This window comes from Erithacus rubecula (assembly GCF_903797595.1).
Source record: "Erithacus rubecula genome assembly, chromosome: 21".
NCBI lineage: Eukaryota > Metazoa > Chordata > Aves > Passeriformes > Muscicapidae > Erithacus > Erithacus rubecula.
In genome coordinates, this window is record NC_136673.1 from 9,440,524 (window position 1) to 9,465,971 (window position 25,448).

The following is a 25,448-nucleotide window of genomic DNA, read 5'->3' on the forward strand; positions in this document are numbered from 1 at the left end:
AAATAAAGTGTCTCTGGAGTCATTCATGAAAAGAACCAAGAAAACCTCAGGACACTGTCTTAGAGCCTTTCCATTCACAACATTAGCACGATTCAGCCAAGGACAACTTGAAGGTCATTAGAACAGATCCCAGAAAAAAGGAAAGGACTCGGCTGCCAAAGACTGTGTGACTGTTCTTACAGCAAGAGGCATCTCCTGTACAGGCTTAAACACACCCAGATCACCTAAAATGATAACATCACTCTACATTGCATTCTATTTAATAACTTTATCCCCCACATAACAGTTCAACAGCAAAGAACAATTTGTTACTTGTTCACACAGACTTTCTGTGGATTCCACAGGATTTCCTGTAGGTTTTGCAATTAATTTATTGCCTGTATAATATTTTTTCTTTCACACAGTAGACACAGCTCTGTTAGAAGTCAGGTGAGTTTAGCTTGAGCTTTCCTGCCATCAAGCAGAACTCATGATAAGCTGATGGGTTCAATATCTACATGGAAAATACTGACTTGGCCAGCACATGTGGTGCCCTCATCTATGCAAATTTCAGTTTAACTCCTGTTGAAGCAAACACTGGGGATAAAAGCAGACATCACCTCTGCCAGCAAGGATTCACACCAGTGAACAGAATATAACTCACCTGTTTTTATATCCCAGTGAAAGCAAGATCTAGGAGTCACAAAGCAGTGCAGAAGCCTTGTCAGTGCTGTCACTTCCCAGCTGCAGGGGTGAATTTATGACAGGGCACTTGTCCCCTAACTAAACTCATCCCCACAGCCCACCCAAGCCTTGGGTCACCAAACTGCCTTTTCTCCTCGAGGACAACTCCTCCTGCCTCTCTGCTGCTGAGATCTCACTCTGTTTCTGACAGATAAATAAATGCACTTTCCTTCTAAGTTCTTAACCACAGGTGCAGGCACACATGGACATAAGCAAGGCACGTCAGTTCTCTTACCTGAGCCGTTCCTGCCCTCAGGATGGTTTTGTGAAAGGTATTCTCCAAAAGCCCTCGCCGCTCTGTGTCCCAGCACCAGGAGGCAGCCAAGGAGAGAAAGAGAGATTTGTGATGCTCAAAGGCCAAGGAAAGAACAGTTCAACATCCTGCACTGCTGGGCTACTGCACTGCCATTCCCTCAGCCTCAAGTGACAGCCATGGAAACACACTGCCACAGCAGTGAGGCTTCCTCACTGCACACCAGGATTCCAGTGGTTCTGGTGGAACATCAATGCTTCCCTGGCCAAAGGGAGAAACAGAGCTGGACTAGAAACCCAGGAATAGTTTAGGCTTTAGCTTCTCTCTTATGAAGATGAAAAAACAGAACTGAAATGCACCTGCATGAAATCTGTGATGCACAGAGGAAGTGGCTCACTGTCTCCAGCCCCCCTGAGTTAAGCCCCTCCTGGCAGCTCAGGAAGGAGGCATCTCCACCCCAGAACCAACCACCACTCCAGGCTCCTACAGGTCCTAAAAGCTCCCACTTGGGAGCCATCACAGCTCAGATGTGGATGCCAATGCCCATTTTACCTACCTGAACTCTAAGTTTTCCAGCCCCAGCTATGTCAGTATTTGGATTACTGGACAAGCTTGTTTGAGAGACACCCACAACCTCCCACAAAAGCAGTTCCTGCTTCTCTGGTGGATTCCAGTCCTGTGGATGACCGAGATTTTACTGGAATATATTAAGAATTGAGCAAGCAGGGTGAGCTCAACCCTTATCACACATTCAGACCTACGTAAGAGAGCAGACCTATGAATATTCCAACCAGGGAAGAGCTTCCTGCCTGCAACCCACACAGGAAAGGAATCCTTGCTCAAGGCATGGAATACAGTAACCTCCAGACTCCAACAGCCAGGGCATTTATAATGTCCTGATGCCTTGATTGTTCTTCTGTACCCAACAGACCTGTGACTCCAGAGAGCCAGTACCAGAGCCAGGTTTTTCCCACAGCTGTAGAACAATCTCTCCAAGGTCTGCAGCATCCCAATTGGGCTGAGTTGCCACTGGGTAGCCCAGGTGGAGCCTGGCAAAGAGGGATGTGAAACCACCACTCACCTCCTTGGCAAGCCAAGCCAAGCCAAGAAACCAAGAGCTGAGCACCCTCAGCCCTCAAGCACACCAGTATCTCCTGAGAAAGGACCAGACTTGCTGCAAAAGGGAAGACTGTCCATACTGAGGCATCACATCCACTGTCCTCCTCCTCCAGAGGTGCTCAGCCTCAGAACATCCTTCCCTCCAGCTGAAGCTGCTGCAAAAGGCTCATAATGACCATCAAACATCTAAGTGGAAAATGGCTTTGCCCTCCAAAACCACCTTCTGCTTTGAATATCCCAACCTGGGTAGCCAGGATCTTCCCCACTGCTTTTATGCACCACCTCCCAGAGGAGAAAAGGTTAACAAGGCTCCAATGCACTTCCCAGAGTGACTTGGGCTGGAAGGAGTGGGAAGTCCATTTGTCATCCACAGCTGGCAACACAAGATCAATATGAACGATGAAGAAAGAGTAATTTAATCTCCCCGGGACTAAATTTCAGCACAGTCAAATGCAAAATGCTTTGGAGCAGCACAGCTGGAGCTGTGCAAGAAGGAAGGTTTCAGCTTCTGCATCTTTTCAGACTAACAGACAAGGCTGAGGTTTTTTTGGATTCTTATATATCCAGGGCCAGGCTGTACCTTTAGACACTGGTTTGGGGTGGCAACACACTAATGCAAACTTAGGAACTGGAGTGTGGCTATTTCAGGGAAGTGGTTGAGTCAACATCCCTGGAAGTGTGGATGTGGCACTGGGGGAACAGGGTTTAGTGGTGGATGTGGCAGGGCTCAGTTTGCAGCTGGACTCACTAACCTTGGAGGTTTCTTCTAACCTTAACAATTCTATAATTTTAACATTCAGCTGGAGGAGAATTCCTGAGCTGCTCCTGTACTCCACCTCACAGGTGGTTAAAGCTCAGCCAAAGCCACAGCTGCTCTTGAACACCACTGGCAACAGCACGGCTTTCATAAGATGGCTGGGCATGAGATTCCAATATCTCTTCCACCAAAAGAAAAGTCTCTTCTGTGACTCCAAGGCTTCCCACAGAAATGTCTGTCCTTGTGAGGCATCACCAACATCACTCACAAACAGGGCATGCACTTAGACCATTTGGAAAAACTTTGAAGCTTCTCTTTTGCAACAGTAGTCATTCCATGTTGAAAAAATAACAGCAAGCAAGTTCTCAGGTAAATTATCAGTGAGAGAACGTGGTGATTTACACGAAAAATGCTGAAATATGATGATAACCTGCAACTAGTTCAAAAGTTCCATATTCATCTGTCATTGTCTCCATTCATCTTCTCTGCTAATGCCCGAGGCTGTTTTGTCTGTCTGAAAATCTGAACCAATGCCTCACCTTTAGCTTGCAAACCACAGGCTCAAAAAAACAGTACAAAGCATTTCCTAAGATCCAAATTGACAACTGGCTAAGACAGAGCCAGAAGAGCACTGCTGCCCTCCAGCCCACTTATTCCATGGTGAGAACAGCATCACTCAGAGAAGAGCTTGGGCTGGAAGGTGCTGCAGTGTCTCTGTCCTCATTACGGTTTCCCTGAGCAGAGGAGGGTGCAGTCCCAGGTGCCAGAGCACAGCCATACCCAGAGAACAGGCATACCCAGAGCTCCTGTGCAGGCCAGCAGCACAGTCAAGGAGCAGGGAGCTGCCCAAAAGCACTGCTCCCTGCCCAGGCTGAACCTGCAGCTCTGTCCTGGCTGTTCCACCCCGTGGCTCTCAGACCCTTCAGCCAAGCCAAGGGCAAACAAACGTGGGCACTGGGCACAGCTCCCCAGCCCTGCCTGCACAGTGCAGTGTGCAATGGGGGGTTTCCAGCCAATTACACTGCAAATTTCACACTAATTATTCTGCCTATTATCTCAGTGGTTCCCTTCTACACTCCTGCTTTCTCAGTGCCACTGGCTTCTCCTCGGCCATGCCTCAGTGGATCTCCTGTAGATGTCTGCATGTGCCCTTTGCCAAGGGGACTGATGGCCACACTTGCTCCTTATGGCTACTTGCCCCTTTGCAAGCCTTTTGTGTTCTTTCCCTGCCCTCACTGCCCTCACAGTCCTCCCAGCTCAGCAACACTTGCATGGATTGTTATTGTGCCATTTCTTCCTCTCCTTGGGTACCATCGGCTTCATCGAAATAAAGCCAGAGCAAAATTCAAACAGATGGTAGCAGTTCTATTCATCCTATTATTTTCTCTCTGTTTATCTATTACCACAAGTCACACAATCAGACTCCTCTGGGCTCAGCTCTGCCTCTGCTATTGCTGCCAATGGAGTTCAAGTCCCCTCACACCGCTGGACAGCGCTGGACATAAACCCCTTCAACTGGGCTCTGAGCAGAGACACCTTGGGATAATTTAACTGGCAAGAGATGAAAAAGAAAACTTGTTTCACATAAATGAGATGAAGTACAAGGTGCCTTACAGCTCCATGGGCCGGTGAGCTATAACCCTGAGTGTATGACACTGCAGAAGCTGCATACAAATGAGCAGGTAGCACTGAGAGGTGATCAGCTGATGACAGGACAAGTTTAGCCCTGACTCATCTGGAGAGAGGTTTTCATTTTAGTGGCAGACCCGACCTACATGTCACATAGTCAGCACAGCTTGATTTAACAAAAGGACATCACGCAGGGACCAGGGCTCCAGCACACTGCTGCTGAGTGTAACCAGCACAGACCAGCCTCAGCAAACAGCAGCATTTCCTCCAGCATTCCATCAGAACAGCTCCAGGGAGGGAAGAAGGATGGGGCACAACAGCACAGGCAGCAGAGGCAGCTGCCCTTCTGGGGGCATCTGCCAGTACCCACTGTGCCTCAGATGTCCGAGCTGGGCTCGGGTCTGGAAGAGAACTGTGAAGAAGCACAGCCAGTCTAGACAGAGATTTGCTCGAAGGAGCAAAGCCGCCAAATAACAGAGATCTCAATTACAATGTAATAAGCACAGAATGGCCTTCATGTCTCTGAAATAATCACATCAGCGGGATAAAAGGGGCCTTGATGCACACGAGCTGCTAGGAGAAACTGATGCACATAAATTTATCCACCAATCTGACACTTACAGAGTGAAGAAATGCAGATTGAAACACTCAGAGAGACAGGAAAGACCTCAGATAACTCCATTTAGAGCACAGCAGCAAGCTAAGCAAAACCTGGACTACTCAGGAGTATTACACAGAAAAATAAAGAACACCCACCACCTTCTTGTGCTCCTTCAGAAGTAAGGCCCAGAGGAGTTGCAGCAGGAATTTGTTGTGACAGCATCTGACAGTGCAGCATCTCAGGCATACAGGAGAGAAGAGACCTGCATCATCAGGACCTACGTCCTCCTACAGCAGCAGCCCTGCTCTTGTCACCAAGCAGAGAAGGGAACACCTCCAGCACATCCACAGTTAACAGCTCAGTCATTAAAGACTGTTGACACCTACGTTATTTAAGCCTGATAGTAACAATACCTTGACAAAAATTAGTTTTCTAAAATATCTATGGAGAGAAAAGGTAGCCAGAAAATTTTAATTTTTAAATTCTCAGACTCAGTAAAGGGAGATTGGATGTCAGCAATAGGTCATAGAGACCCCAGAGTATTGGAGCAATTAATGATCACAAAGTTTGGACAGGAGAAGAGGAGCAGGCTGAAGTTAAAAGAAAAAGGCAATCAAAGAGACAGTTCATACCACTCACCAGAAAATTCACAAGCAGAAAAGAAGAATCTAGACTCCATGAAGAACCCCAAGCTAAGCCAAAAATCACTCACGCAGCAAGAAGCCTGGGATAAGGTACACAGTCACTTACCTCTGCATTTCATCAATGAAAAATCCCACAGCAACTAATGCCATGTTCAAAGCCACCTTTCATCCCTCTCCAGGCAGGAAGAGAGGGAGTGAGACCAAATTCTTGTCCCCTCTGTGGGCTATCCTGGACTACATGCCAAGGTCATGGAATTGGGCAAGACAAAACACACTCAACTCAAATTCTTCCTGTGCTAACTGCTGCAAGAAGAGATGGTTCTGGAACACCCAGCAAAAGCCTCATGTCTGTTTGCTCTCATCATCAAGCTCTCCCAAAGAACAGCTGTAGGCCAGCACAACACAAAGCAGAGCTGCAGGAAAACATCTGTTTTATTGCCTCATTTGGGGTGCAAGGTTTTCCTGCAGGTGTCAAGGCAGCAAGGGCAACAAAAGCCCATTTCTGAAGGGCTTTGGTTCACCTGCACCCTTGGAGAAGTTCTAAGGAAGGCAAGGAGCACAGGTCAGGCAGCCACAGCCAGGCCCTGGAGAGGCTGTCAGCGGAGGGGCAGCACCAAGGTCACCGCCCAAGGACAACTGCGTCAGCCCTGCCTTCAGCACTGGGGCCCAGCAGCTGCAGGGCAATAAAAGCACAGGCAGGGAGGGAACACTCCCTCCTGACAGGGAGCTCCTGCATCCAAGCCCTTCAGAGGTGATCAGAGCAGCAGCACCAAGCACAGCCCATGCCTGGGTGTGCAGGGTGCTGCAACTCCCCCAGGAGAAGATGAGCACAGAGACCAAAGCCAGCAGCACCCTGGGTGCTCTCCACACTGTTGGCACAGAGTAATTGCACCTTTAGTTTGTAAGAAGCTACTTAAAAGACCCAGCACACAACAAGCAGCACGGAGCTTAATTAATGCTCCTGGGACACAAGACTCCCCTGAGTCGCTCTGCAGAGCTTTTAATTGAACCACCTAGGGAGCCTGTACCTCCAGCCTGGATCCCATCACTCACACCAGCAAACAAGCCCTGCTCCTTGCTCAGTAAGACAGCCAAGTGTGCACACACACTCCAGCCACAGGTAAGGAACACATACTGTGATTGCTTGGACTTGCAGCAGAATTGCAGATCATTTTTCTCTCCAAAGAGAAGTAATGAGAAATATGACCAGGACAGAGCCCAGTCAATGCAGAGAAGCAATCCCAGGGCATCTCCTTCTGCAGCACAAGAACAGGATCCCCCAGCTGCCTACACCCACAGGACACATCACCATTGCAGCAGCGCTGTCCACACAGGTGACCCTCGCCCAGCCCTCGTGAGGTGGACAGAACAGTGTCCCTGTAGCCTTGTCCAGTGTCCTACAGAACCCTTGCTGTACAGAAATACACAGGAGATACAATGGAGGAGGACCCAGGGCAGAGCAGAGGAGCTGTGTGTGATGTGCTCCAGGAAACCTCTCAGCAGGTGGGTCATTGCCACTGTAGAATTCTAAGCATGACAGAGCCCACGGGAGCAGGGACTGAGCCGTGCCTGGAGCAGCAGGATGGGGCCACATGGACAGCACCTGTCACCACCAGCACCTTCTCCATGCAAAGAGGCTCTGCAGGGACCCCTCAGCAAGTTTGCTGACCTCCTCAAATGATTTTTGGATCAGGAATTTCTAGCACAGTCATTAACAGGGACACACATAAAAGCACCTGTCCTGTGCCGTGGTCTATATGACCAGACACTCCTCAAGTGCATTATGTTCCCCAGCCCAAATCCACTCATCAATTTTCTGGTCAAACGACTTTAATTCACACCATCCAGACATACCTCAGAGCTCCCACAAACCTGTACCTCCAGCTTGCCAGCAGTCACAGCAGATATGGAGCAAACCAGAACCTCCTGAACTCCACACAGCTGATAGAACCTGAGCAGCATCTGCCCACCCTGGTGTAGGCTAACAAGTCATTACATTCAAAACACATTAGTCGCTCCAAAACACCCACACACCATTTGAAATCCTACCAATTACTGACTATGTTGTTTGTGTGACTGCCTAATCCCACTCCCAGAACCCCACCACAGCACTTATGGTGCTTTACGTGGCATTTCTGTACATGCACCTGGCTGACATCACCACTAAGAATCCCACTTCCAAATCTCTGAATGCCATGGAAAGCATTAATGTTTTCATTACTGCTTATGGACAGGGTGCAACAAAACGTGGGTAAAAGCTGCAGGCTCTGCCTGGAGAGCTTTCCCTCGAGATACTCCAGAGTTTGAAGGATGGATTTCTTTACAACTCAAACAGATGGCAAGATGCAGACAGCTTTGCATCTCTTCAAGCCACAAGACTTCTCTTTCCTCCCAGCACAGCAGAGATGCCGTAACGCTGAGTTACAGAGAGAGGTGACTGAGATCCTTCAGCAACACGGATTGACTCCTATACACCACTTCAGGTTATTCTAACGCAATTTTGTCTAACAACACAAAGAAGGTGTTATATAATGCAGCTGAAAAGTTTCATTTCTCCCAATTTTTCCCCAGCAGCAAAGAGCCGGTCTAGCAGAAGCAGAGACAGTGACAGACCTACCCTTGGCACAGCTGTGCTGAAGGAACAGCTAAAAAGCTGCGCCAATGCCCCCAAACAGTCACCGGATGACTCTTGTGACACTTGCACTGCAGCGTGGGACAAGGGTCCTTTCATCTGGGAAAGGTCACTAAGGCAAAACTCATCTCTGACAGCTTTTAAACCTAAGTAGCACTAAGCGGCAAATGTATTTTCTCGGATCTCCCATGCTCGATAAGGAAAAGCATTAGGACCAGGCAGTGAGTGAAATGCTACACTGTAGGACAAGCAATATAAAACCAGGCAGGCACAATATAGAACCCAAATCCCTTAACTGGTCCATGCAGTGGCTTGGGACACTGCTGGGAGAGTGCAGATTTTCACAGAGCAGTTTTTCCGTTCAAATGAGCGAGACCCCTTGAAGGAGGCTGCTGACTTTGCCCTCGGACACGCACAAGGCATTTCAGCCGCGGAGAAACCACCGAGCAAACTGACCGCGCTTCCGAATTCCCGAAGATTATACAGATCCATCCCTGACAAACCCACTTCTGACACGCTCTTTGCCAACCCAGCAAACAAAACCTGCGGGTGCTGTGGCCAGGCCGGCGGCGGGGACGCCCCTGGAGAAGGGTCCCCGCTCCGGAGGGTCCGCGGGGCGCAGGGGCGGCACGGCCGGCGCCGAGTGTGCGGCTGCTTGGGGGATCGGGGCAGCCAGCCACACAGACCCGCCGCCAGCTGCCACTCCCCAGCCCCGGCATGGCCCTGGGGGACAAACCCCGAAGGGTCTCGGGGATCCCTCCCTCCAGCCCGGCACAGCCCCTGAGGCGGCCGGGGGCGAGCAGGGTCCCGGCACGGCGGGGCCCCCCGAGACACCGCGCGCCGCGCCCCCGGCACCCACCTCACTTTGGCCGCCACGGACGACATGGCCTCGTTCCTGAGCGTCTTCCTTTTGGACACGGCTGTGCCCATATTCGCGCGGGGGGTCGCGGCCGGGGGAGCGCTCATCGCCGGGCCCCGCGGCTGCCCATGCCCGTGCCCGTGCCGGGGCGCGCCGCCGCCCCTCGCCGCCGCGCCGCCTCAGCGCCCCGCCATGCCGGCCCCCGGCCCGCGGCCCCGGCCCGCGCTGCGCTCCGCCGCGGCCGCTGCCGCCCCATTGACTGCGGCAGCAGGGAGGGAGGGAGGGATGGAGAGAAGGAGGGACGAGCCCGCCCCACCGCCCAGGAAGCGCCGCTATATTTGGCCAGCGGCACCTCCTCTGCCTGCTTGACATCATGGCCGGGGAGGGGGCGCGGGCCCCGCCTCAGGGGCCGCGGGACCCCGGCATGGGCGGCGAGCGGCTGCAGAGGGAGCGGGGAATCGTGAGGGGACCGATCCAGGGGTGCAGCTCCTCCCGAGGGCAGCAGCCATCCCTGCCCTCTGTGACAGGGACAGGAGCCAGGGAACGGCTGGGGCTGTGTCAGGCTCAGGCTGGAGCTCAGGGCAAGGCTCTTCCCTCCCCCAGAGGTGCTGGCACTGCCCAGGCTCCCCAGGGAATGGGCACGGCCCCGAGGCTGCCAGAGTTCCAGGAGCGTTTGGACACCAGGGATGGACAGGCTGGGATTGTTGGGGGGTCTGGCCAGGGACAGGGGCTGCACTGGCTGATCCTGGGGGTCTCTCCAGCTCAGGGGATTCTCTGATTCCGCGGTTCTGCCTGAGGGGAACACCCAGCCAGCGGCCGGCACACACGGCTGCGAGGGGAGGCCCAGGAGTCGCTCCCTCCAGGCGTGGAAGCAGACGTGCAACCTGCAAAAAAATCGGTCATTTTGACACAAAACTGCTTTTGACAGATCGGGTGAAAGGTTTTACACACAGTTTATTCTTCACAGCAGGGCAGTGTATGAGTGCAGCCGCGTCCCTCTGCTCATGGGTGGGTACAGTCATGAAGGTCGGGCTGTCGGGTTTTGGGCACGGCAGCTCTGAAGGAGGGACACAAACACTGCTGGCTTTGTCCCCTAGCAGGTCCCTGCTCCACACCATTGTCCCAGAGCAGGCGAACAGCTGTTCCCAGAGTGACTGGAGGCAGTGGAGCATGAGGTGGACACGGGTGTTCAGAAACCTCTTTGTGCCCGGTGTCACCTGCCAGAGCCAACACCTGCCTTGAGGTCACCGAGTGCTTGAAAACAAACCCAACAGAAGGAGCTCATCAACCAGGCAGCCTTAGAGGATTTTCAGTTCACGTAGCCACAAAACTGCTTGGGTTGGGAGGAACCTTCATAGATCACTTACTCCATCCCCTGCCATGGCAGGGACCCCTCCCACTGTCCCAGGTGCTCCAGCCCCAGTGTCCAGCCTGGCCTTGGGCACTGCCAGGGATCCAGGGGCAGCCACAGCTGCTCTGGGCACCCTGTGCCAGCCCTGACCACCCTCATAACAGAAAATTTCTTCCTATTGCACAGACTAAATCTATTCCTCTGCCTTTTATCCTGGTTCTGATAAAAAGTCTCCCATCATCTTCCTTATAAGCATCCTTTCAATATATAAAGACTGCAATATATAAAGAGCCTTCTCTTCTCCATCTGAAAACTCCCAAGTCCTCCAGCCTTTCTTCACAGCAGAAGGGGTTCCAGCCCTCAGATCAATTTCATGGGTGTAGGTTTTGATCACTTTCCTCGGGAAAGTATTTTATAAATCTGCTTTTAGGGCACTTGAGTGAGTGGGGCAGCAAATTCTTGCATATTATTCATAATACATACTGAAAAGGCACTTGGATTGTCCCCCTTACTCCACAGGCAAGTTCAGGAATCCCAGGAACTCAGAGCCACTCATTCAATAATATTGGACAGAGGGGTAGAAGTTTTATACATAATTAAAATTCCTGCAGGCTTTGTCAAAGAGGCAGCTGAAGGAGGGAGTGACAGCACACCTTGTCTTGTCTGTACCTGAGGAAGGGCTGTAGCATAAGCTCATGTTTCACTGTCCTTCAGAGACCCTGCATGAAGAGACCAAAAGTTGGGGGAAAACTTCAGTCCTCTCTCTCCCATAGACTCCAAAGTAAAATCTGCAAGAAAATATAACAGAATTTGAAATTAAGTCAGTTTGGTCTATTAATCTATCCATTGAAAAATAAAGTAATTTCTATAGAGAGGAAAAAAGATGGAGAAGGTACCCAATTCCCCTGGTTTGTGTGGACACAAGGAGCAGGATACAAATACCTCACCAAGCAGAATTATCACAATCTGAACAATTCACTATGAATAACAAATTTTCAGAGTTGTATCTTTGCTGAGGCCCAAGCTGTGAGAAGAAGTTCCATGTGTGTACAATAAAGACATAGAAATACTTCACAAATAAGGTCAACCTGTGCTTCCCAACTCTTTTTTCCCTGTATGTAAACTAGATGGGGGAAATATTCTTTATTTCTATATTTAAATATTTTGCCAGTTGAGACAAATGCTATTCCTTAAAAACACAACTCACCCTCCAAACAGGCAAATCTGCTTTATCCATGACACAATTTTTATGTACAAAACCCAATCTCAGTATATTAGATTTTTTCCCCCAGAATATGACTCCAATTAAATTTCTGCTCATGACCATCTCCCCACCCTGTTTTTTGCTGTGCAGTCATGTCACCAAAGATTTCCTACAACAGAAAAGGAGAAAAAAATCCATCTGTTGTGAATGAGCAACTGAAAAAAATCACTTGTAGAAAACTGGAGCCATGCAAGCAGTTACAGTCTCCATGAAGCTGTGCCCAGTGCTATTGATTCCCAGAATTAAAAAGCATCCAGATGGATGCCTCCATCTTCATCTCTTGCTCAGACTGCTCTTGCTTGTGCCTCTTGGAGCTCCCTCAAACTCTCCCTTGCCCGTTCCCCACCAAGGTCTCCTTCTTAGAAGCTGGGGAGGGTCCAGCTCAGAACAGGGCTCACTTTGGAGACTGCTCAGGGCTTGGCACAGTGGGTTTTGAACACCTCCAAGGATGGAGATGCAAATCATGCTCTGGTCCATGTCCCAGGGCTGCACCACTCTCACAGGGAAACATTTCCATAGATTCACTGGGAATTTCCCTTGTTGATCTGTGTGCCCTGGAGAAGCAGCCAGCTCCACCACTGTATAGCACCCCAGGAGCCCTGCAGAATCTCTGCAGATTCCCCTCTTGCTCTCTGCTTTTCTCTGCCTTCCTTTAGGGTTTCCTCCCTGCCTTTGGGTTTAATAAGTCCAAGTGTTGATTCCTGCATTTTGGCCACAATAACTCCCTGCAGTGTTTCAGGCTGGGGATGGTGTGGCTGGACAGTGCCCAGGCAGGAAAGGACCTGGGGGCACTGATGGACAGCAGCTGGACATGGGCCAGCAGTGTGTCCTGGTGGCCAAAGCCAATGGCTCCTGGCCTGGATCAGGAATGGTGTGGCCAGCAGGAGCAGGGAGCTCATTCTTTCCCTCTGCTCAGCACTGGTGAGGCCACACCTCGAGTGCTGTGTCCAGTTCTGTCCCCTCAGTTTGGGAATGACAGTGAGAGCTTGAGCACGTCCAGAGGAGGGAACAAGGCTGGTGAAGGGCTGGAACACAAACCCTGTGAGGAACAGCTGAGGGAGCTGGGGCTGTTCAGCCTGGAGAAAAGGAGACTCAGGGGTGACCTGGTCACTCTCTGCAGCTCCCTGAAAGGTGCCTGTGCTCAGGTGGGGTTGCTCTCTTTCTCCAGGCAGCACTGACTGAACCAGAGGACAGTCTCAGGCTGCACCAATGGAAAATTAGCTTGGATATTAGGAAAAAGCTTTTCATGGAAAGAGTGATCAAGTACTGGAATGGTCTGCCCAGGGAGGTGGTGGAGTCACCATCCCTGGATGTGTTTAAAAAAGACTGGATGTGACACTGGGTGCCATGGGTTAATTGAGGTGTTAGGGCATGGGTTGGACTCGAAGATCTTGAAGGTCTCTTCCAACTCAGTTATTCTGTGATTCTGTTTATCCCAGGCATTTGCAGGTCTGGGTTACCCCAGAAGAGAAGGCAGCCAGCTCTTTACAGCTGGAGAGATGCCTTTGCTTCGTGCTAGGAAAAAAGTCAGGCGAGCCAGGCAGACAGTTCCCACGGCTTCTCCATGGCAACAGGGCCTTCCAGACACTCACAGGCAACTGGGCTGAGGGGGCTGAGCATCATCACAGCCCCTCCACCCCAGCCCCAAACCTCCCCTCGTGGGGCTCTCGTGGGACCTCACCCCAAAACACCTTCCAAAATAGTCACAGCTGGCCAGAGAAATGTTCCTTCCTTCCACTGGGGATGCTGCACTGCCCTGAAGCGCAAGCCAGGCAAAGTCCATCCCAACTAGTGATGGGTTTTGTCCAGAGAAATTCATCACACTTGAAAATCTGGTGTCTGCATCCTGTCAAACCAAACAGCACATCTCTGTCCAGTAGAAAACCCACAACCTCAGACCTGGTTAGGTCTAGGTCTCAGATCAGATTCTGATACTCAGATACTCTGATACTCATTCTTTTTATCTTTAGAAAAGTAATTTTTGTCTAAACGAACAAAAACTGTGTATTCTGACAATTTAAATGCAAAAAAGGAGAAATAAAGCAAGGCAAAACGAGTCACAGCAGTAACCTGCAAAAGGGAGAGGCAAACAATAATAAATACTTCTTCAAGCACGTCAAGCTGGAGAGTCAGAAGTTGGCTCTGGTGCAAGAGAAGCATTTGTAGCAGATAGGGTCAGAACAGAAAAACAATGAATATTTTGCATCTGTAGTCAGTGAAGAAAAGCTTGGAGATGTTCCTGTGCCAAAAGTCATCTTTATATGGATGTGGCATTGGATTTGGCTCATGTTCAAGTGTCAGCAGAAGAAGTTGAAGAATAAATGGCCAAACTAGAGAGTGCAAATGCACCAGGCTGAGATGGTTCACCTAAGTGTCCAGTGAGCGCTCAGAGGTGAAACAGTTTAATTACTTAATTGTAGCATGTAATCACAGTGTGTAACAGCCTCACTGTCTGAGAGCTTCAAGGTGACAAATGCAAAGGGTTTGGGGTTAAGACAGACCCTCAAGTCTGAGGTTCCCTCCTGGACAAAGTGAAATTGTCACTAAGAATCTCATTAGTACAGCATTGATACATTTGAAATATTTGGAACAAAAGAAAGTTGATTTTTCTGGAAAAAAGGAATGCTTGACAAACATATTACAGTTCTTTATAGGGATTAATAAGTGTGTGGTGCAGTCTGTCTGGATTTCCAAAAGGTCTGTTACATGAGTTTCTTACAGGAATGCAGCTACCATGGGATAACAGAAAATACTTGAAATAGATAAATACCTGGTTAAAAGATTCCCAAAGAGCAGGTCTCAGTAGGCAGGTTCCTGAATGGAGGGAGGACAGGAAAGGAGCCCCACAGGGATCTGGGCACACTTCAGTATATTCAGAAATAATCTTGAAAATTAATTGGGAAAAAAAAAAAAAAAAAGGAGTGACAAAGCTTGCAGCTGATGTAAAGGCATTCAGGGTCATAAATACTGAAGAGTTATACAAGGACCTCATGGTAGTGAATAACTAAGCAATAGGTTCAGGACATCCAGAGGAGATAATTACAAAGATAAAGACACAAGAAAAACAATCCCAACTCCTCAAGCACTGGGCTCTGCACTGATCCTTATCCTCAGACATAGCCTCCTTTCCTTCCAGGTTCAGCTGAGCATCATCCTGCCCAGCCCAGCTCCATTTGTGCCTCATGCTGGCTCCTGGCTTTTGTGGGACTATAAACCCAGGAGGAGGGAAGGGACTCAGCAGTGTGGTAAGCACAAAACCAGGATAAAGGGGCCTGTTTAATGGCCCATGTGAGGTGACTGCAGTTTCTGTGGCCCAAATTGAGACCAGGATTGTTTGTGGTCCCTGCAGAGAGCACAGTCACTCACTCAGGTCCTGGGAAGGGCAAAGACCAGGGCCAGCAGTGCCAAGGGAGGTGTGGGACCCCTCCCCACAGGTATTTCCCAGGGCTCACATCACCACAGCCTAAGCCAAGGTGCAGGTGCTTCCCCAGGAACGTGATGTGCTCAGACCACACAAGTGGCACAGATAGGACAGGGCAGGATGATTTTTAGCCTCCTGCCCTGTTTCCATTTCTCTGCACCAAACCAAAAAAAAAAAAAAAAACTAAAAAAACAAACAAAAAATAACTAGCCAGAGTGTGTTTGTACTGAAGGGATAAAGCACAAGACTTTGAAAAAAGACAAATGGATGTGCCCACTGTCCTTAAACACTCTGCCCCAGTTAAGGTCTTCTGACAAGCCACAGCAGTCCTGAGAGCTGGTGATAAACCCACAGCACTGAGGCAGCTGGAGGAGCTGATGAGGTTTATTCACTCAGCACTGGAAAAGCCTTTGAGGACAATAGTTATGGCCAAGTTCCTAGGAATGTCAAGGTCTCCTGAATGCCAGAAGGTCACTCAAGTATCACTTCTTCACCTTCCTGCTTGGCCAGTTTAATCCCTTCAAGATGTTGCTGTTAAATTCATTGATTCCAAACTTCAATCTAATGAGGCACTATAAGAAAATAACTTTCCCAACACTGGTATAATTGAAATTAGGCCATATATCACTGAAGCAATATCAATAGCTAACAAGTTGGAGTTTGCCAAGAATTATGGTTTTTCTTTGAGTGGATTCATTTGCATAGAGCTGTTCTCACATGGCCAAGCATTTGGCACCAGCAAAGCTTGTTCAAACCCAGTCCCAAAGGCAGTTCCAGTCCCTGGGTGAGCAGTTCTGAACCAGCTGGGATGCAGGGCACTCAGACCCCATGCTGGCCAGCTCACCCCCAGCTATTTTTAATAAAACACCTAATCAGTAATTGCCAGGGCTAGGTACAGCCTTTCAGCCCTGCTGTCTGCTACATGACACGTGCCAGCCCCGAGTGCTGGAGGGGAGCTCAGCCCCCTGAGACCCTGAGCACAGGGTTACCTGTGCCCAAACTCTTTTTCTCATTCCCCCTCAGCAACTGCTGTTCCCCAAGTCTTCTAATTTTGCCAGCATTATGAAGAGAGCAGATACTGTTTTATATTATTAGTCTGCTCCTGCACAAGGCAGCAAGGTCCTGGCAGAGCAAGCCAGAGCAGCCCTTCCAAACTGGAGATTTGGAAGGGAGGCTCTGTGCTCAGCTGTCAGCAGAGGATAGGGAATGCATAGCTTTCCATCCCAAATTTGGAAAAAAACATTGAAAAAGGTCTTGGGTGCTTACTTCCCATGCACAGTGATAGTCTGGGGGGTTTTGAGGGTGGGTGCACTGTCCTGGGTGAGAGCAGCAGCCTGTCTGTGGCAGAGAGAATGTGGCTGGGAGGGCACAGCACGCTCCTGCTGGGGCAAGGGCCTTTCCCAGGCACACACACCTGGGTATTCCTCAAATCCCAGCACCAAGCCTCTTCCTCAGCCTCCACTGACCTCCCAGGCTGGATCAGCAAGGACTCAGAGCATGAGCAGTCCAAACTTGGTCAGCAGCAGCAGCCTGGTTTCCCACTGGGAGACTCCCGGGTAATGCTGGCTCCGCCTGGCTGTGCAAGCACAACCTGAGCAGACTTTGTGTGTTGTTTGGAAAGGTGGGGAAATGATGAGGCTGTGGGGTTGCCACTGTTCTGCAGGGCAGGAGCCTCAGCAGCTTTCTCTGAGCAGACATTAGAGAGGGGGACAGGCTCCAGCTTGGCACCAGTGTGCACAGCATCTGGCAGGGCACTGCCTCTGCCTGCTCCCTGCACTGCAGCACCAGCACTGGCACAGCACGACCCCAGTGGGAGGCATCACACTACTTAAAGAAAATTATGTTGCTGGCCTTTTCATTATGTTGCCCAGCAAATGTTCCCATGAAATATAGGCCTAATTATCTACCCACATTCAGATTACTCTAAGATGCAATTTCCTTCTACTCTGTGGAGTTTGCTCTCCTTCTGTGGATCTCATGATTGAAATACACTCAATTAGTTATTACTCTGCTGGCTGAAATCTCGAGCTGCCTTCCTGACAGGGCTGCTCCATCTGGGGCCTCACTGGCCTTACAACAGGCAGGTGACACGGGGTCACAGGCAGGCCACAAAGATGCCTCAGCACTCAGCCATGCCTGTTATTTATTAGATTTGTATCTCAAATGGAAGCCTTGTCAGGACTGAGGGTTTGGAACGTGAAGTACCAGCATCATAGAATCACTGAGATTGGAAAAAGCCTCTCAGATCATGAAGTCCAACCATTCCCCCAGCACTGCCAAGGCCACCACCAAACCATCTCCTCAGGTGCCACATTTACACATCTTTTAAATCCCTCTGGGGTGGTGGCTTCACTATGCACTGGGCACACACCAATTAATCAAAGAAATGGCACAGCCTCAGCATGGGTGGTTGCTGTGGTCAGTGTCCATCCCTTGGGTGGGACCTTTGCAAAAGCAATCCTGAATTCCTGCTAGGGAACTCCCTCTGCCCAGGAGAGGAAGACTCTGGGTGAGCCCATGTTTCTGAGTCAGGAGAGCTGACAGGAGAGTGAGTATTTCAAGAGCAGCATAGTATTAAATACCTCTTTTACCCTTAAAATGATCCAGCAGGTGGATCAGAAACAGAAACAAGGAGCATGAGCTGTAGCAGGAAGGAGGATTTGAGCAGGGTGCTAATGTCATTTCATTCCTTTTAGCTACATCAACATAAGCCAGTCCCTCAAAATAAACTACAATAAATAATAAAACCAATTGATATAACAAAGGAAATAACAATATGGTTGTGCCATATAAGGAAAAGACTCCTTAACTCCTTCATAGAATTTTGAAAGCCCTGATGTAAAGGCTCTCTGGAGGTCTTTGCTGGAAATCTGGCACAGCAACTTCTTTTGGCCACACTGAGTCACTTGCTGGATGTTGATCCCTCCCAGGGTAACCTGTTCCCATGCTTGACCACCCTCCTGGTGAAGGGAAGCTAATTTTGTACCTACCAGAGACACATTTCACTCCCAGGGATCCCAGGGATCCCAGCAGCTGGGGAGGTGCAGGAGTTGGAAGTTGCACTGGAAGTTCCTCAAGGTCGGGGTTCCAGAAACAGCTCCAGGAACAGATCGGGTGGTAATTAACTGCTCAGTGATTCAGTCATTACTCAGTTTTTGCTCCATCCACATCTCAGTATTTCATTGTTTGGCAAAATATCAGCCTGACTTTGTCCTGACATTGACACCACACAGCACAAGAAGGGCTGAAGTTTGGAGTGACTGCGTCATATCTAAGATGGAAGAAAAAATATTATGATTATGGGAAAGTTTGTGTGACTGTGTCCCTGGAAACACCTCACTCCCAAAACTCTGCTCCAGCCCTGCCCTTCACCATAGCCAACCCTTGCTGCATCTAAAAGTGCAGAAATGAAACCATTGAAATGAAGCATCTGCTGGCAGAAAGGCTCAGATCATCTGTATCAGTGGACAAGGGGACTACAGAAAATGTGATCTGTTAGTCCTGACTTCTGTAGGACTTTTGAGACAGTCCCCCACAGTATCCTTCTTTCTAATGGGAGAGATGGACTGGATGGATGGACTGCTCAGTGCATGAGGAATTGGTTGGACAGTCACCTGCAGAGAGTAGTGGTCAATGGCTCAGTGCCCAGATGTCACTACAAGTCACTACAATGTCACTTGCCACTACAAGTGGTGTCCCTCAGGGGTCTGTATGGGACCAGTGCTGCCAAATATCTTCACCAGTGACACAGATTTGGATCCAGGGTGCTTCCAGCAGATGACACCAGGCAGTTGTGGGGTCAGCCCCAAAGGGGTGTGGTTGGCACACCTGAGGGAAGCTGGAAGAGCTTCTGAGGACACACCCAAAGAGCTGGAAATGCAGTTCCCACTGTCCATGGAGCCCAGGGCAGGGCAGGAGCAGCTCCCTGTGACACGGGGCTTCTGCCTGCCATGAGGCTGAGCAAGGGAGCAGCAGGCAGGGGACTGATCCTGCCCACAGCAAGGAGCAGGGAGAGGAGGGAGAAACATTCGGGGAGGATGACTCAGAAAGCTCAGCTAGAGGATGAGGAGGGATGCACACACATTCAGGCCATCAGCAGCTCCTGGACATGGCGAGGGTGTAACAAAATAGGTGCCATCTGCTTCAGCTGGAGCATCACACAAAGGCACAGGCAGTAAGAGCCTCCAGCTTAGACCCTGTTGGCAAGGACAACAAAATTGCTACAAAAATAGCCCAAGGCACAGGAGAGGAGTGGCCACAGCAAACATTCAGGTTCTGCTGTCCCTGCTCGTGCCCCACTTCCAAGCTGTCCTGTGGAGAGGAAGAAGAGCAGCCCTGAAAGGTTCATAGTGATTCAAAGCAGTGCTGAGTGGAATTTGGCAGCGAGCTTGGGATAGGCAGCAGCTCAATCCATCACCCATTCTGCAGGAAAGGACCTGGATGCTGCTACAAACCAGAGTCAGAAGTGCTGTGATTGTGCACAAGAGGTGAATGTCACAGCATGAGAAATAAGTGCCAGTGTGTGCCCTGTGTGAGCTGTGCAGGGCTGGGACAGCCCAGCCTGTGATGCTTCAGGAGATATTTGGACTGGTTGGAGAGGGCTCTGGGGGAGCACCAGGAGGGGTCAGATGGTGCAAGAGTGCAAGCTGTGAGCAAAGGCTGAAAACAGGACTGATTCACCCCAGGAAACTGAGGCAACACACTGGTGATGGACAAGGCTGAAGGCAGGACAGGGCCAGGAGCAGTGGGGTTAAACTGTGGTGGGGAAATTCAGGTTCCACCTGGAGAAAAACTGTGTAAGGATGGTGAGGCAGTGGAACAGACTGGCAGGGAGAGCAGTGAGGTGTGGCCAGGTGGAACAGAACCTCCCTTGGGCACCAGGTCAGATTGGATGGGCTCAGCACTCTGCTCCTGCCTGGGACAGGCCACAGAGCCACCTATGGAACCAGCAGCTTCACAAACCTCATGGAGATGGTGGCAATTCTGAGAATTTGAGGGAAAAAACCTTCTGCAGAATGGGAAATCCACAGTTCTTTGAGTCAAGCTTGTGACAGGGCAGAAAAGCTCATATTGCAGAGTAAAGAAAATGTTTATGTTTGGCTAAAAGCCTGTCCTGTAAGTTGGTAATCCTGAAAACAGTCATTGGAAGAAAAATGACACTAAATATGATGAGGAAGAAAATAATAGATACTGATCAATATGCAACAACTACATCAAGCTATGGAACAGAGCTATTGATAGAGGAGGGTAAATGGGCAGAAGAAAATCCATGTCTGGCAAAGCCACAACCAGTAAGGAGCTGTTCACTAAATTAATTAGAAACAAAGAAACATTAATGATGTTACAGACTCATTTCATAGACTAAGGAAAGCACAGAAGGATTTTGGTCAGGAGCTACCTCAGGTGTCTCCAGTCCAATACCCTGCTTGGAGCAGGAGATGTCCAGGTGACACTGCCTTGCCCAGGGATTGTCCAGGTGAATTTTGAAGTTCTCCAAGCATGGAGAGGCCCCAGCATTCCTAGATGAGGAGGTTTGCTGATGCCAGGGCCCTCCCTCAGTGGGTGCCTTCTGTGTTTGGAAAGGATGGGAAAGTCAGACATGAGGATGATGAAATTGTCTGTGGTCTAATAACAGCCCAGAGCACCCTGGGTGCCATCTGTGGAGTTTCTGAAGCAGCAGAGCTGTGTGAGCTGCACCTGGGGGCCCTTGAGCAGTGCACTGAGCTGAGCTGAGCTGAGCTGAGCCTTCTCCTGCTGCTGCTGAGGGCCTGCAAGCCTGGGAGATGCAGGTTTGGCAGGATGCTGACATGGTGCTCAGCTGCCCTGGTTAACAGCTGCTCAGTCCAGCACGACACATCCAGATGGGAAAATGGAGAGGACACAAAGGATTCAATTAATACAGAATTCAGGGATTAAAAATACACCCCTCAGCATGGTGTAATGGAAAGTGTCTTGTCAAATGAGCCTCAGTTCATCCTTTGAGAAAATTACAGGTTTGTAGATAAAGGTTACCATGTAGCCATTATTTGCTTAGCTTTTGGCAACGTGTTTGACTTAATATCCTATGACACCCTAATTACAAATTTAGTGCTATACAATCCCAATAAAGCCCACATTAAATGGATGGAGAGCTGCAAATCCAGCTCCAAAACAAGGACTTGTCAGTGAACAGAGATGATTTAGAGGGATTCTGCCAGAGTCAGTCCCAGCCTGACACTAATCAATGTTTTCATCATTGATTGAGAAATGAGCACAAAACACAGCTGATAAATTATACAGCTGCTGGGAGCAGAAGGACTGGCAGTGAATAATTATGACAGAGAAGTTCTACAGAGTGACTGGGATCTTTTCTGTGCACAACCCATTTTCACTTGGCAGTGTTAAAATAGGCCAGCTTTCAAACAGGAATGGAGGAAAGGTTTCATCCAAAAGAGTTGGGAGGAAACATTTCATCCAAAAAAAGGATGGGAGGAAAGGTTTCATCAAAAAAAGATGGGATACAAAAAAATCTAGACATCAGCAGGGGAAAGTAACAGAGCAGTTGGTTTTGCATCACTCCAGCAACCACAGCACTGGCTCCAGTGCAGAGACTGAGGCAGAGGAAGAGGAAAGCAGGACAGCCCTGCAGTGCAAGGGATGGTAGCAGAGGACACCAGAGGTGTCTCCAGGGGACAGCTGGAGTGGCAAAGGAGGCAGACAAGACCCCAGAGAAGAGATGGACAAAGTCCCTGAGCTGCAAACACCCCATGGAGTGCAAGTCATGGGGACAGGCTCCAGCTGAACCTGCTGTCACCTCCACCTTAGAGCAGCACAGGGACTCTTTGTGCATGGCCCTGCAGCACCTCTTGTCCTCATCCTCTCCATGCCCTCCACAAGCATGACACTGAAAGAGAAACACTCACTGGCCCAAGAGAAGAATTGCTTTGCTCAGCTCTTGCATCAGGCTGGGGTTATGTTCCCCTCCCCAACATCATTTTCTGCAGTCATTGTTACCATGGAGTGAAGGGAAGCTTCATTCAAGACAGGCTTTTCTGAGGCTGGAGATGAGACCCCAGGCTCACAGAAGGGTCTGTGCAAGGAGCAGGGGCCCACCTGGCAGGTGACTTCTGTGGGAGCCTGGATGGTGGACGGTGGTCAGGACAAACTCAGACACTCTCTATATTCTGGCCTTGCAGTTTGCAGTTTATTGCACAGGGTGTGGGTGAAAAGGGCCCTGCTGGGAGCAGCTGCAGCTCAGAGCAGGGCAGAGAGTGGGGGGTAGGAGTTCTAAGAGATAAGAGAGGGGAGTAAGAGAACAAAGTAAGAGAGCAAAGTAAGAGAGAGAGAAGTAAGAGAAGTAAGAGAGCAATTTTCCTGTTTACAACACAATAAATCTTCTTCTATGTTGAATATTCTAATTTCCACTAACCAATCTAATACAAGATACAAATTCTCTAACATTTACATACAACCTATAGGAATTGCTACATTACCATGTTTTACTACTTTCTTATCTCTAAACCTTATCTCAGACCCTTCCTGTCACACCTGGAGAGGGTCTCTGCTGCTCTTTGGTATTTGCAGCAACTGGTGTTATCTTAACAAAGGGAGAGGATCTTCAAGCGTCCACATTGCTGCTCTCCAGCCACTCAGTCTAAAACTGCTTTCATTTCCATCTCACTGATGGTTTCCATAGTCTCAAAATCCTTTGCTAGGCAATCATATTTATAAGGTTTTCCTGATTCATCCTTCCCAACAGACTTCCAATGATTCCACCATCAGCAGAGAGACATTTTCTCCTGTGGATTGTGCTCCTGCAGCCCCAGAGGGGTTTTTCCATGTTGCCCCTCTGCTGGCCACAGCCCCAGCCAGCCTGGCCCGTGGCAGCTGCTGGGGGAGCACTCAGCTTTGCTGGTATTTTTAGCTCTGCCCACGACATGGCTCGAGTTCAAGGCGTGACCTACTTAGGGAAGGCAGAGCTCTGGCCCCACTGAGTCCCCACGTGCTGCAAGATGCTGCTGCCCTGGGAACAGCCCCCCGGGACACCCTGTTCCCAGCGCGTGGTGCTTGGCTCCCTGTGGATCCACACAGAGCCCAGGGGCAGGTCTGGGGGAGAGGAGCAGGGTCCAGTGGGAGCAGGGCTGTGTGCAGCAGGGACATGTGCAGGGCTCCCAGGTGGATGCTGCTCTGCAGGGACTCAGCAGCCTGTTGGTTGGGTTCTACATTTCCACATTTCCCTTGCCTCAGATACAATCAGCAGCTCCCAGACTGGCACAGGCATGGCCTGGATTTGGGTGCCCAAGGGAGTTATCCTCCACAACTCATCTTTCCAGTGGGCCAGACTGTGTAGCCAGCCCAGCTGGACCCTATGGAGCCCCCAGACTGACCCTGGTGATCATAAAATCAGACTGAGTTGAGAGGTACCTTAAAGCATCTCATTGTCCTGTGCAGGGACATCTCCCATTAGACCAGGCTGCCTCAAGCCCCGTCCAGCCTGGCCTTGGACACTTCCAGGGATGTGGAGTGGAGCTGATGGGATGTGTGCTTCATGCCCAGGCTCTGGTGTCCACCCTGCCCACAGCTCCATCAGGGACCAGGCTCATTCTCAGTGTCACTGAGCAGCTGATGAATCTGTCCTCTCTCCTCTCTTAGGCACTTGGAAAACCTCTTTGCTGACACTTGGAGTTCATGACATGGTTCACTGCTTGCAGAAGAGCTCCAGAAAGAGACACACTCACCCCAACAACCCCTGCAAAGTCCAGCTCTGCCCTCTGCTTTCAGCACCAAAACCTCCTTCAGCTCCAGGTACATGTCCCAGCACGAGTCTGGGGGTGGCTGTGGCTGCCTGGGCTGTGCAGCCCCTGCCAGCACTCATGGCTGGCACTGATCCATGAGGCTGGCACAGCCTCCTCCTTGCCAGCTCTTTCCTGCCTCATTACCCCCAAAATCCCAGGGGTCCATCGCTTTGCCAGCCCAGCTCTGGAAGCTTTTCTGAACTTTGCTGTGTTAAAAGCTTTCTATTTCCAGCGAGGATGCAAGTGGAGGGGAGGGATTTTGCAAACACCAGGTGACAGTGCTGGGCATGAGCCATGGGGCAGTAGTTTCAGGGTGAGAAGAGGCAGAGAAGTCACCCACCAGCCACTTCCAGCTCATCCAGCACCTAACTGGGGAGAGGAACAGTAGCAACAACCTGGTCACACACTGGGGGAGCAGACCCACAGCAGTGGGAGAGGGGAAAGACAAGGTAAGACAAGATAGGACTGAGAATAATGATGCTAAGGGCAACAGAGCTGACACACGTATCCCTGATTCATCCAACCACACAAGAGCCAACACCCCACACAGGCTGAGCAGATTCCCATTCCAAACTCAGAAACAGCCCTTCTGGCAGTGGCAGTGATCAGCTGAAACCTTCCCCTGGGAGCCTGTGCCTTGAGGCAGCCACTGGTCACTGCAGGGAAGGAGGATTTGCCAGCTCAGCTCACACAGAGTGGACACTCTCATGCCAGATGGAGCAAAACCTTGCACTGGATGCAGACACAGCTGCAGGCACAGCCAGTGCCACAGGGCATGTCCCTGTGTCCAGCAGGCTGCAGAGCTCCCTGGCAGGCAGTGCCAGGGGCAATCAGGGGTTTGGGGTGACCTGTGAGCCCCAGCAGCAGCAGCAGTGTGCCCCAGCACGGGCACAGCTCAGAGCTCGCCCCAGGGCAGCGCTGCCTGAGCTGCACCAGCCGTACTTGACACGCTCCCCTGGGGCTGTGCATCACATCCAATGTGCCTTACCCAAGGAAAAATTGTGTCACTTATGGTACATGTAAAGTTAATGCAGGTTTGGTGTTCCTGCTGATCCCAAATGATCTCCTGCACGTGGGGAGCTGTGCTCAGCCCAGCCAGGACAGCGGCGCTGCTGAGCCTCCCTCCCAAACTCCCAAAAATAAGGATTTCCAGCAGCACTGCCAGCGTTTGTACCTCACCAGTACTGGCTCCTGCCTGGTGCCAGGGGGGCTCTGTGCCATCCAGGGCTCAGCACAGTTCTGCCTGCAGGGACACAAATGTCCTTACAGATAAACCCCTGCCCCTCCAGGGCTGGGGCCCAGCTGCCTCCTGATGGGAAGCTCACTCCTGTCCATAACCCCTGAGTGCATAAGGCTTAATTAAAAACTGTCCCTGCTGATGTTGGTGGCAGTGCTGAGTGGTGACTGTGGCTCTGCCATGT

At 50.3% G+C, this 25,448-nt stretch overlaps 1 protein-coding gene and 1 long non-coding RNA gene across 5 annotated transcripts in view; one reads left to right on the forward strand and one right to left on the reverse strand.

Moving 5' to 3' along the window:
- NSMF (NMDA receptor synaptonuclear signaling and neuronal migration factor) overlaps positions 1-9,474 on the reverse strand; it is a 45,153-nt gene extending 35,679 nt beyond the window's left edge. The window contains exons 1-2 of one of the 4 annotated variants that reach the window (XM_079324258.1): positions 9,218-9,474; positions 959-1,020 (exon numbers count right to left, since the gene is read on the reverse strand). In XM_079324258.1, coding sequence (XP_079180384.1) covers positions 959-1,020; positions 9,218-9,324 — 169 coding nt within the window. In that variant the 5' untranslated portion in view covers positions 9,325-9,474. The remainder of the gene's footprint in view (positions 1-958; positions 1,021-9,217) is intronic. The other 3 variants (XM_079324256.1, XM_079324259.1, XM_079324257.1) reach the window with 3 other exon arrangements.
- Positions 9,475-9,580: 106 nt separating this feature from the next.
- LOC306811029 lies at positions 9,581-24,804 on the forward strand. Its single transcript, XR_013776586.1, has 3 exons — positions 9,581-9,677; positions 14,969-15,077; positions 23,885-24,804. It is a non-coding gene; the product is annotated as an uncharacterized lncRNA (long non-coding RNA).
- The last annotated feature ends 644 nt before the right edge of the window (positions 24,805-25,448 follow it).